This window comes from Podarcis tiliguerta (genome assembly GCF_965153285.1).
Source record: "Podarcis tiliguerta genome assembly, chromosome: 6".
NCBI lineage: Eukaryota > Metazoa > Chordata > Lepidosauria > Squamata > Lacertidae > Podarcis > Podarcis tiliguerta.
In genome coordinates this window covers 10800261-10813542 of record NC_139539.1, presented here as the reverse complement: position 1 = coordinate 10813542, position 13282 = coordinate 10800261, and the positions used below count along the sequence as shown (strand labels likewise).

Genomic DNA, 13282 nt, shown 5'->3' with positions numbered 1-13282 from the left:
ATATTTATTGGAGCTTTATTTTCAAGCAAGTAGGCCTGAGATCACTGTGCCAGGGGTGGGTTGGGTGGGTGGGTGGGTGGTGGTAGGCAAACTAGTTTGTAGGTGGCATAGTTGAACCAAGGGAAAAGAGGTAAGTTTGGACAGGGTTATATCAGCAAAGAACCCAGACCACAAAAGGCAGAAAGAAAATATGCAGGATGGATCAGGATTCAGTGTCAATAAGGACCACCATTCACATGGTGAAATGGCAACTAAAATGATCAAGGGGATGGAGAAACTCCCCTATGAGGCAAATAACACTTGGGACTTTTTAATTTAGAGAAACGAGGCAACATGATAGAAGTGTATAAAATTATGCATTGCATGGAGAAAGTGACTAGAGCAAATTGTCCCCCCCACCCCCTTAACACTAGAACTTGTGGACATCCAGTGAAGCTGAATGTTGGGAGGATTCAGGAGGCAAAAACAAATACGTATTCCCACAGCACATAGTTAAACTGTGAAATTTGCTTCCATAAGAGGCAGTAATAGCCACCAACTTGGATGGCTTTTAAAAAAGGATTAGACGAATTCAAGAAGGATAAGGCTATAAATGGCTACTAGCTCTACCTCTATTGTCAGAAACAGTAATGTTTCTGAATACCAGTGGCTGTTGCACTCTGGTCCCGCTTGCAGGCTTCTGATGTGCATCTGGTTGACCACTGTGAGAACAGGATGTTGAACTAGATGGGCCAGGTGAACCAGCAGTGTCAGCAAGTAGGAGGGTTAAGGCGCACCAGGATTGCCAGCATGGTGTAGTGGTTAAGAGCTGTAGACTCGTAATCTGGTGAACCGGGTTCACTTCCCCACTCCTCCACATGCAGCTGCTGGGTGACCTTGGGCTAGTCACACTTCTCTGAAGTCTCTCAGTCCCACTCACCTCACAGAGTGTTTGTTGTGGGGGAGGAAGGGAAAGGAGAATGTTAGCCACTTTGAGACTCCTTCGGGTAGTGATAAAGCGGGATATCAAATCCAAACTCTTCTTGGCAGTGGGCTCTCTGAACGGAACTAGGCAGCAAGAGGGGTCAAACAGCTGCAAAATGTATCCAAAGAAAAACCTAGGAAGGTAGTTGGAGAGAAAACCCTATGTCCTTTGTCTTTGAAGCGTTTCAAGGGAAACTTTCTCATGGGATATAAACCTTACAGCTCCAAAATTTAGAAAAATAAAAACAGAGTTTGAACCTTTGCACGTCTCTTTTTAGAGATTTAAGTGCTGCTATCTTTCTCCCCAGCTTTTTGTTTAATCCAGGTGTGAGCTACACTTCAGTCATATTTACAGTGCAGGTGTTAACTACCCATCCTCCTAATGGGACTTGTAGTTCTGCAAAGGGAGTAGTTCTGTCAACAGAATTCTGTGCACTACATCACACATTTGGCAGGAGCCATAACTCAGCTGATAGTAATACAAGTTTGAAATTGTCATGCATCTGAAAAATGCACAATCAATTTTAAAAATGTCCATTTCTTATGTACCTTTCTTTTTGTCATAGGTCACGGTGATTATGCGTACCAGCAGTCATCTTATTCTGAACAAAGCTATGACAGATCATTTGAAGATTCTACACAGCACTACTATGAAGGAGGTAAGAAGACGTTATGGAAGCAGTTCTTGTAGAACGCATCAGATGTTGGGTGTATGTGTGTACACACACACACACACACACACAGTGTTTTACTGCTGCTAGCAATACAAAGATATAGCTGTTCTGTCTTCCTCTAAGAAGATGCCAGCCGCCATCTAGGTAATAGGTATAGTAGGGATAGGGAACCTGTGGCCCTCCACATTCCTGAACTACATCTCCCATTCTTCCTGATCACTGGCCAGGGCTGATGGGAGTTGTAGTCAAATAACATTTGGTGTGCTATAGGTTCCCAATCCCTGGGCTGAAGGTAAGTGCCTCCCAGGAAACTGCCAGCTGCAACTGACTTCTAATGTTGGGGACAACAAAGGCCCAGCTGCAAGGTTCTTTGGTCCATTAAGCAGGGCAATGAATTGGCCCTCTTCTCTTATAGTACACCCCATGTCCCAGAGAGGGGCTTCAGACTTAAGGGGAGAGTGTTGCAGTGCTTATGTTAGTGTAAGCAACAAAATGCCCACTACCCCCAGCTTGCTCTGAATAAAGGAACTTCCATTATACCCTTGCTTCATCTAGCTTATTAGTAACCATACTGACTAGCAGTGTTTCAGACAGAGGTCTTTCTCAGTCCTTCCTGGAGATATCAGTCATTGAACCTGGGACCTTTAGCATGCAAAACATGTTGTTTCTATTTGCATGCTCTGAAGCAGCCTTAAGATTAGATGGATGGGACTGAACAGTCAATCAGCTGTTGAGTCCAGCCACATATCTCCAGTTTTTAAGCATTAAGTGCCAAAACTACACCTATGTATACTCGTCTGCTTCTGGAGGGAAGGAAACCTTGCACAGTATTGTCTACAACCCCTTCTTTCATGGCAAACGAACTTTTTTTAAGTACAAGTCTTGAAATATCTGAATTTCTATTTTTTATAGTTTCCACACAGGCTACGTATATGCATGCTCAGTGGTGCAGGTGACTGAAAAGTTCCCTCTGATCCTAGAAATCTGTATTGTGTGAGCCCTGCAAAACCAGGCACTTCTCTGTGCCATATGCAACCCTGTGAGTGTAGGCATATGAAGGAACTGACGCATGAGCTGGAGTAATTGCATTGGCAGGCACCATTTCTTATTGAGAACTGGTGTGAATACAGTGGCACATTACTCACCCTTTCACACCGATTAGTGCTTGGAAGTGATGCCTGTCTTTTATGGATAAGCTTCTCTCAAACTGGCTCCATCCATGGAAGATTTAGAGTATGCCATTGAACCCTATGTGGATGTAGGGTGCTGGTTAGCTTGCAAATCAACCCTATTGATATTCTGTCTTTAGGGAATTCCCAGTATAGCCAGCAGCAGGCGGGATACCAACAGGGAACTGTACAACAGCAAACGTATTCACAGCAGCAATACCCAAATCAACAGAGCTATCCAGGACAGCAGCAAGGATATGGTGAGAAAATGTGTATTGCCTTGCTTTGCTCTACTTTGTAGCTTGATTCTGCACAACTGTGTACCCATTCTCCCTTTCTTTCTTTCTTTCTTTCTCCCTCTCTCTTTAAAATTTATCCTTTTTGAATTTTACAACAAAACATGCAAATTCTTTAACAAAACCAATAATTCATATCAAATCAACCTCCCCTCCCCCTCTATCTGTGGATCCTTCCATTTTGTCTTTACTGCTGCATATCCAAAATAATTCCTTAATTATTAATTTTTCTCTAAGAATTTCCTTTATTTAGCTTTACTGTTCATTTTATGTCAACTCTGCTGGCGTTTTAATTTGTTTACAATTATTTTTCAAATATTCAACAAACTTTCCCCAGTCTTTATTAAAAGTTCTTTCTTCCTGGTTTCTTATTCATCATCATCATCATCATCATCATTTATTATTTATACCCCACCCATCTGGCTGGGTTTTCCCAGCCACTTTGGGCGGCTTCCAACAAAATATTGAAATACAATAGTCCTTCAGATATTAGTCCTCCCTTATTCCAAGAGTTGAGGGCAGCATTTGTAGTCCCAACCCCTTCCACCCTAACAACAATCCTGCAAGGCAGGTTGGGCTGAGAGAGAGAGAGGTTGTGGGGAGAGTCTGGCTTTGTAGCTGAATGGGATTTTAACACTTGTCTCTCCAGTATAAATCCAATTCTCTAACCACCATACCACACAGGTTTTCTTTATAGTAGCCTGTTGATTCAAAAAGAACCACAGAAGTGTCCCATGCTCACTTACCTAAGGGTAAGATTTGTTGATATAGTGGGACTTGCAAAGGAGTGGACAGTAATGCAAATAAGACCTGTGTCTGCAACTGTCTTTTGAGCCTAATTGTAAGTTCAGGGATATCATCCTTGCTGTTAAGTTTTTATTAGTCATCACCATGAGAAAAGCACCAAAACTAAATGCAAAAGTAAGTACTGCCTTGGAACCTTTGAAATCCAACAAAATATACATACAGTTCTCCTCCTGTCAGTCTATTATCACTATAAAAGCAGGTTTCATACATAAAAGAATCAGCCTGGGGGTGAAAATCAGCTTCACAAGCCCTCCTTGAAGGCCTGCAGTCTGGATAAATAAGATTGCTTGGTCGTAGAGACAGAGTTGCTGCTGCTGCTGCTACTACTACTACTACTGCTACTACTACTACTACTATTATGGCCTCAGCTTTGTTAACTTTTAAATGGCCAGTGAAAACTTTCCTATGTCAGTCAACTTTCAGTTAAAGCGCCGTGCTGGTTGTTGTTATATGTTGTGCTTGTTTTTATTTTTAATTGTTGCTGCCTTGTTTCTGAAATTATAGTTAGATTACCTTTATGAAATTATTGGTTAAATTATTGTAGCTGCTCTGTCAATTTAAAAATTGGGATATAAACAAATATGTAAACAAACTCAGAAGGAGAAATTTAAGTATGTAGTCTACTATGCATGTATCAAAATTATGTGTATATTCTTCTGCTGCCAGGCTTTTAAGGACATGATGCAACCTACTCTTGAACTCTTGACAAGACTTTTGCTGTTATATTCCCAGGTCCAGCCCAAGGAGCCTCATCACAGTACTCCAGTTACCAACAGGGTCAGGGGCAACAGTATGGAAGCTACAGAGCTTCACAGACAGGACCATCTGCACAGCAACAGAGGCCTTACGGCTATGAGCAGGTAAATCTTCCCATTTAGATTACTGTAATGCACTCTATATATGGCTACCCTTGAAAGCAGGCTGGAAGCTGCAGCTAGTCAAACTGTGGTGGTGGGTCAGGTTGTTAAACGGGTCATCCTACTAGAATCACATTACTTTGATCACATGGGACTTGCGCTGCCTTCCAACATGCTACTGGTCCCAATTCAAGGTGCTATTGTTCCATAGTAACACGGGAAGGTGCCTTATGTAGTAAGACCATTGGCCCATGTTGGTCAGCACTGCCGGCCCTGAATGCCTGCGGCTCTCCAGGGTTTCAGACAGGAGCTTCTCCCAGCTCTATCTGGAGATGCTGGAGATTGAACCTGGACCTTACAAAGCAGATGCTGTTCCAATGAGCTTAGCATAAATAAGTAAGCATGCTAGTAAAAAGGTAAAGGTACCCCTGCCCGTATGGGCCAGTCTTGACAGACTCTAGGGTTGTGCGCCCATCTCACTCAAGAGGCCGGGGGCCAGCGCTGTCCGGAGACACTTCCGGGTCACGTGGCCAGCGTGACATCGCTGCTCTGGCAAGCCAGAGCCGCACACGGAAACGCCGTTTACCTTCCCGCTAGTAAGCGGTCCCTAGTTATCTACTTGCACCCGGGCGTGCTTTCGAACTGTTAGGTTGGCAGGCGCTGGGACCGAGCAACGGGAGTGCACCCCGCTGCGGGGATTCGAACCGCCGACCTTTCGATCGGCAAGCCCTAGGTGCTGAGGCTTTTACCCCCAGCGCCACCCGTGTCCCTAAGCATGCTAGTACACAAGGAGAAAATTGTGATTGCTTTGTTCCTCCCTAGCTCCTGGTGCTGCCACACAACTGAGTGTGTCTGAACCTGTGCTCATGGTTTGTCTCCCCTAAACAAATCATGAGCCATAAGCCAAGAAAAAAATGTAGTTTGCTTGGAGGACAAACCATGTGGCCTGGTGTGGACGTAACTTTAAGCTTAGCTCCAGATAGCATGACAGCAGCAAAAGCTGAGGAGGAGCAAAGTGCCCAATTTTTCCTGAGTATTTGCACTCACTCATGGTGAGCCATAGTTTGGTTTAGTGTTGCATGTGAACCAGGCCTATGTGTCTGTAGAAATGACTGTGTTAATTTCTCCCTTTCTCTCTTATTTTTAACAGAGCCAGTATGGAAACTATCAGCAATAAAAGGACAAGCACCTGTGTCAGATTTGTTTCAATATTTATGTCCGTCTTTTGAACTTGGATGTACGGGCAGTTTTTGATTAATCGTAATATGTTGGTTAACCCCCTTAGCACAAAGGAGCATTTGTCTGTGAAATAGTATTCATTTCATGCTGGATATGAAGCAGTGCACTACTGGTAACAAGGCAATGCTTTAATGGTTTGGTATGTTTTGGTGCTGTGTATAATACTGTATGTTGATACAATGCAAAGGTTCTTCCTTCTCCTGCCCCCACCCTCACTTGATGTCTAGCTTTAGAGGTTACTTGAACATCAGTATCCACAACACACCCAGCTATTTTTCTTCTTCGTCATCTATAAGGCTACAATATTCTGTAATACATCAAACACATATAATTAAGTTTTTCGTGCTCTGCTCATGTAACTGCTCTTAGCATTGTTTTCAAGGTGAAACAGCCTGGATGTGCTGCAGATTATTTTGTATCTACTATCCTCTGAAATCAATAGATCCTAATTTGATGGTATTGGGATAGGCTCATTTTATTGCATTTTCTTGGTTTTTATTCTGAACTGCAAATACTGAAATGTATGGGCATGAGTTTGATTTGCTAGATACTTTCAAAGTGAAGCAACAAATTAGTACAGCAGTAAGTAGGGCCTATTTAAGTCACCTTTCCACCAACTATTTATGATTGGGATTTATTGCTGACTTGGGAACTGGCCCTGTTATGGGAAGACGCCCTTATATCCCATAGCAGGTCAATACCAAAGAAGCATTAAACTGCTGAAATGTGGGCAGTAGTTCCACTGAATTTATACTAAGCCACCAGAGAAGACTACTCTATTTCAGCTATCCTGGATATATGACCATGGGTTCAGTTAGTGTGTGTGCGGGGAATCTGGAAAAGGAAAAGATTGATTCCTTCTGTACCTATTGTATAATGTTCTTGGGGAATTCATATACTAGGACACATTTTTATGCATCCTGGTCCAGGTGATGACATCAACATAAGGGACATTTGTGGTGTCCTGTAGCAAAAATAAGTCTGCAAGTTGCTTCATGAGACTTGCATCTCTTGTATACGTCTATCTGTTGCATTGCTTGGAAAATAGGTGCCTTATCAAGAAGGCAAAGCCATTACAGGCTCCCGGACTAATAATGAAGGGCAACAGAAGAGCTGTGCTTCCATTGCTATGGGGCTGCCTGATTCTGGGAAGAGATTTGCCTTTCTCTACTGAGTGTCCCCACAAGGAACCTTCCTTCTTCAGGCGGCAAGTATGTAAAGAAAATGAATTTCTCTCACATAACTAATTTACTGCAGGATATAGTGTGTACTCAGTGCCAAAATAGTTACCACTGTGGGGAAGACCTAGTATAGTTGCCTTTGGCATAAAATGCGATTCTCGTAAAAACAAAGTTCTATGATTCATTCAGCAATTCAGTGGGGTTTTACTTCCAATTGAGTGTGCTTAGGATGGCTACCATAAAGACTTACACCTGATTTAAATATCTGCAGTATGACCATTTATAATAAAATGTACTGCGGAACAAATTTAGCCTGTAGGATGATGAAATGCAGCCAAAGCGAAGCACTTTAAAATTCCATTGATTTCACTGGGAGGGCAGTGAGTGTGTGCTTGAAATCAGTGGGACCAAACTCAGCTTAACTCTAATTGGATCTGGATCCTCTTATCTGCCAAAGCAAACATTCACTAGTACCATTTTAATCATGTTATCCAAGCTGTAGGTAAAACAAACTCCAAGATTCAGTCTGTCAAAAGTCAATATAGCTTCATATCCACACAAGTTGTTGAGAAGCATAAATGACCATCCAGACTTTACTACAAAGTAACTGTAGCATGCACATTAGAGATCGTGCATGTTTCCCATGCAGCTGATTAGCTGCCATTTCATTTTCTGATCCTTCCACTTACTCAGCCTTCCACCAAGAAATATAGCCATAAACAAAATCAGGTTACAGACTTAAGGGCTGCATTCAACGAAGTCATACTCTGAGTAGACCTATAGAAATCAACGGACAAGTTAACTGAAGTCTTTCTTCTGTAATAAGATCGTTGACCTATATATTACAATGGCAATATTTTTATGAGCATATTTAGACTAATTGATATATTGCAATTTAATGTTTTGATTTTTGTATTTTTAACCTTATTATCTGCCTGGACATTTTTTTAACGAGGGGCAGAATATCATTTGCTTCAATCAATCAATCAATCAATCAATCAAAAAGATAGTCATGCCTAACTTAAGTCTATTTATTTCAGTGGGTCTACTCTAAGTACGATAGCTCTTCCTTGGTATTTTGGCTTCAGTAGCAGTTTGGAAACTCTGTTTCCAGTAATCAGATATATTCACGGACTGTTTATTATATTTAACTGACTGGATCCTGCATTGTTAGGAACTACAGAAAACATTGTAGCATTTAAAAGGCACTGTTGCTATAAAATTATTGCTCACGGTGTGTCTTTTGGTCAAACTGGGTTTCTTATGCTGATCACCTGCTGGGAATGAGAGAGCAGGTACACACCAGGCATTCAGTATCACATGGATCCCTACTTGAGGAGGGCAGAAAAGAGAGGGAAAGGAAGTCAGTAGGTCTTTGGTCCCTTCATCTTTGCAGGGCTCCTTCACAATTCTTGCCTGCCCTTTTTATCAGTTATAAAGCTCAGCCCTCAAAGCTCCTGTACAGCCTGACAGTGTCTAAGACAATACTGGGTAGTAGGTTAAGGGAGATCATCACTCCAGGAGGGACAAACTGCTCTGTAAAATCCTTATAACCCAGGGACAGCAGCCTTGTAGCATTTAGAGGGCTACAAGTTCCACACCTCTCCTTCAGTTGCCTCAGCTAGTACTGCTCATTCCCATGATTTCTGCAGGGGTGCGTATCTGAGGGGCACCCATGCTTCCTACTTTCTGGCACAGCCTTTCCCTTCTGCATACAGAAAAGGGAGCCACACAGCCCTTTCCCTATGATACCTTGGGTCAGATGCCACTCAGCTCTGAATGCAAGTGCTGCCCAACATACAGTTTAAACATAAATAAACCAAACTTAAAGCTTCTAAAACATTTAAACTGTAAAAGATTGGCAAGATGTTCAGTTTGTTGTTCAAAACGACAGGATTTCTCAAAAAGTGGTGGGACTTTTTTTAGATAAATAATCTAAGATGAATTTGAGTACACAAGTTTACTAAATTTAAGAATATAGTATATTATATCACTTATTATATTATAAACATCTGGATGGTTTAAATTTTGTGTTGAGATACCAATTTTCAAAAACACGGACCTCCAGAAAATAGACACTGGACTCAAAAAATATCAGTATTACTATTTATTTAAAAAATGATCCAATGATCTATGAGAATACTGTACAAATAGAAGGACAATTTATATATGTATGAGGGTCAGGGAAAGTGCTGCTAGAAAGTGCTGCTCAAGATCTACCCTTCTGCAAAATGTATTTAGGAATTTTTATTCCACTTAAAATAAATTAAGAGCATATAAAGGTATAAATGAAAACTTTTTAATAATTTTAAAGGCAGCAATAGGGGGGGGAAACTCCAATATACCTAGCATTGCTAACAAGCAGTCAGTGAAAATACAAAGCCACACAGGCCCAAAGCAAACAAATCAACATTTGTATACTTGTTCATCAAGAAGAATTTTTGTCTATATTGTCATTTCTGTCTTCCTTTTTCTGAACCCTTCAGAGCACTAAGCACAGCAATGGCTCCATTTACAACTCTGCCAGTGCCATGTAGCACTTTTGGGTGATGGCCAATAACTCTCTGCCTAGCCTGCTTGGTCATGCCTGCAGGAGGAACCCTCACAACCCATGTAACTGCACAACAACAGGTGGTTATGTTCAGAGGGAGCAATCAAAAGAGGCCTTTGCAATAAGCCATGAGCTCCTGGTGCAGTGTACCCTGGCCAACAGCCACTGCAAAATTTCCAGCAGTTGTTGCATGGCAACTACACTGCAGGGTCTCCTATGTTCCTGGCATTTGTCACGACTTGGCTGTTTGTGCTGATGCAGTTAGTGGGAAACACTAATGGATTGCCTGCCTAGAACATCGAGGTGTTAGAATAAACAATGGTCACCTTCACATTAGAGTTTACTGATAGCCAGAAAAAAATGCATTGCTCCTTACCAGCTTTGACATCTGCTTCTCGTATGGTTTTTAGCATTGCTGAAAATCATTTGTTAAAGACCACAAGCATTTTAACAAGTAAAACAGCAACATTGCATCAGTTGGAAATGTCTTACATTAAGAATTTCTTGAATGTTGTGTATATACTGTATTTGAAAGAGCGCTTTGGAAATAGTTTGTACATTATTTCCTAATTTATACATGATTTTTAGTGTTAATATTTCTAACTGTTAATAACAAAATATTTAATGTGTTGTCCATTTTTATGTATTGATGTGGAAACAAAACGGTGATGCCAGCATTTTGACTTTTTTCATTAATTGTATCATATTTTCTGTTTTGTAATACAGAATGTTTGGACATGTTTTAGGTTAAAATGAATTGATTGTGAAGCCAAGTAATGGTACTTTTTCGTATGATGAAAAGACTTTTAAAAGGACTGCTGTAATCATGTTTGAAGTCTGTTCTTTTTTTAATTGCAGGTTTAATGAAAACAATACATTAATCACACTTCATTTATATTCTGAAATATTTCAAGTAAAGATCATTGCATGAGAAAAAGTGTTAATGTCAGTTTTCAAAATGTCAAATCTCATTTGATTTTCACGATCAGGTTTTCTAGTTTCCTATTTAGCCAATGATCTCACTAGAAGGCATGACACAATAACATAGAACTGATATATTCATAGAATTAAAAGAATGCCGCATGAATTCCAATACTTCATTGGCAATCTACTCTCATGGGGGTAATTTACCAATAAGCCATTGGAATCCAATTTAATAAATTTGAATTTAAGATTAATTTGCTTATACCCTGCCTTTCAGAATAAAATCTTTCCAAATAATTTCTAGTAGCAATAAAAACAGTAGTAAAGAACAGGCAGAGCAGAAAATACACCAGCAATTTTTTTTAAAAAACAGTATATAGCAGTGAGCGTGGAAAGAGGAATACTTACCCCTCATAGAAAGCCTGATGGAACGAAAAGGTATCCACAGCAGTGTCTAAAAACAGTAAGAGAGAATTTGTTGGATTTCTCTAGGGAGTGTTCCACAACTATGGAGCCAATGAAAAAGCCCTGTCACTGGTACCACCATTCTGACCTTAACTAATGATGAGCTGGAGAGCAATGCCTTCATAATGGTGTAATCCAGGTGAGAGAACCTCAGGCCTGGGAGGAGACACTTGTCCTTGAGACTCTTTCCGGGCCATTTTCTCACAAGCCCTTTCCCAAGCCCTCCACAAAGCCTTTGCATGGCAATAATGTGTCATTGAATTGTGACAATGTCTTTTGCATTCCATAAGGCAGAAATGTAGGTGGGTGTCAGAAGCCTGACAAAAGTCAGAAATCTTTTTACCTTTGCATGGGTTGAATGTACAGTGGAACCTGGAGTTACAGACGCTTCAGGTTACAGACTCCGCTAACCCAGAAATAGTACCTTGGGTTAAGAACTTTGCTTCAAGATGAGAACAGAAATCGCACAGCGGTGGCACGGTGGCAACGGGAGGCCCCATTAGCTAAAGTGGTACCTCAGGTTAAGAACAGTTTCAGGTTAAGAACGGACCTCCAAAACAAATTAAGTTCTTAACCCAAGGTACCACTGTAGTTTATTGTATCTGAACCAGTGTGTGAGTGACTGAGGCTAGATATACCTCTTCCAGACTGGGCTGTAATTGGCAAAACAGTTGGACTCAAAACTGATGAAAAGCAGTTTTGATAACTGACACATGTGCAGGTTGAAATGCATTCAAACTGAGAAAACTGCAAACCAACAGCACCTTTGCCATGTTCAGAATTCAGTGCCCATTATCTTCTCTCAGATTAGACACTGGAAATTAGTAGAGCCAAGTGCAGGTACCCCCATATTTATAGAATCATAGAACTGTAGAGCTGGAAGGGATCCCAAGGGTCATCTAGTCCAACCCTCTGCAATGCAGGAATCTTATGTATGATCTATTCACATATGACCATATACATACATGGTGCTGAGAAATAAATAGAAACCAGGAAATAAATAACCAGCTGAAGAGTCCTCATGGCTCGAGAGCCTGAAGAGGACGTCCCTAAGGGCAGACAAAGCCCCAAAGAGACTAGAGGCACAGCAGGACTTTGGTTTAGGCTGCTCATCCTACCTGCCTAACATGCTTTTTAGTGGGTAAAAGGTAAAGGGACCCCTGACCATTAGGTCCAGTCGTGGCCGACTCTGGGGTTGCAGCGCTCATCTTGCTTTATTGGCCGAGGGAGCTTCCGGGTCATGTGGCCAGCCTGACAAAGCCGCTTCTGGCAAAGCAGAGCAGCGCACGGAAACACCATTTACCTTTCCGCTGGAGCGGTACCTATTTATCTACTTGCACTTTGACGTGCTTTCGAACTGCTAGGTTGGCAGGAGCAGGGACCGAGCAACGGGAGCTCACTCCGTCGCGGGGATTCGAACCGCCAGCCTTCTGATCAGCAAGTCCTAGGGTACTCCCCACTTCATGTGATTTCACTTATGCACATGCAGGCCCTTGTGTGAGTGAGCAGATGCCTGTATTAATAGAATATCAAGGGTTCCCCCGGTTGTGCTTAAACCTGCTGATTGTGTGAATGGTGCCATTTTAGCCACGTATGTCATATGGTGCCATTTTAGCTACATATATGTCACATAACTCACCCAAGTTCATTGCTGGTATATTTATACGACATGGTAACAAGTCAAAGTGCGTCTGCCAAAGGGGCCTTCTCAGTGGCTGTTCCCCCACTCTGGAATTCTATCCCGGGAGAAGCCAGATTGGCTCCCTCCTTGGGTCCTTCTGCCGTCGGCATGTGAACTGGCTGCTGCTGCTGCTTTGAATGAAAGGTCTTTGGGAACTATGGCTGCTTTGAAATGGAAAGGGCTGGTGCTGTGCCGTTTTGGTTGTATTTCATAGAAGCATGGAGTTCACGTTGTAAGTCACCCTAAGTTCCATGAGGGAAAAAGGCGGGATATAAATAAATATATAATGTGTAAATGTGTAAAAAACCACACAAAAAATTAGTTATCAATTATATGCTCAGTTATGTTTAATGGCCCTATGAAGTTCCGCCTGCATAACTGTAGGTCGTCGAAGCGACGGAGGAGCCTTTTCAGGAGAAAATACTGACAGGCCCAAACGTGGAACTACCTCAGGAGCTGCTCCTGTCCCTCGCCG

At 41.7% G+C, this 13282-nt stretch overlaps 1 protein-coding gene and 2 long non-coding RNA genes across 9 annotated transcripts in view; 2 read left to right on the top strand and 1 right to left on the bottom strand.

Moving 5' to 3' along the window:
* The window catches only part of SS18L1 (SS18L1 subunit of BAF chromatin remodeling complex), a 25946-nt gene extending 15272 nt beyond the window's left edge, over positions 1-10674 (top strand). For all 6 annotated transcript variants that reach the window (XM_083447544.1, XM_083447542.1, XM_083447539.1 and 3 more), the window contains 4 exons: positions 1530-1622; positions 2947-3066; positions 4642-4769; positions 5917-10674. In XM_083447544.1, coding sequence (XP_083303670.1) covers positions 1530-1622; positions 2947-3066; positions 4642-4769; positions 5917-5943 — 368 coding nt within the window. In that variant the 3' untranslated portion in view covers positions 5944-10674. The remainder of the gene's footprint in view (positions 1-1529; positions 1623-2946; positions 3067-4641; positions 4770-5916) is intronic.
* Positions 8420-12892, bottom strand: LOC310680737. Of its 2 annotated transcripts, none has more exons than XR_014512891.1 (3): positions 12766-12892; positions 11070-11115; positions 8420-8517 (listed from the first exon to the last, which is right to left on the bottom strand). It is a non-coding gene; the product is annotated as an uncharacterized lncRNA (long non-coding RNA). The 2 variants fall into 2 exon arrangements; XR_014512892.1 differs by having other exon boundaries at positions 8420-8514.
* LOC310680738 lies at positions 11110-13282 on the top strand. The gene is made up of 3 exons (XR_014512893.1): positions 11110-11124; positions 12807-13043; positions 13172-13282. It is a non-coding gene; the product is annotated as an uncharacterized lncRNA (long non-coding RNA).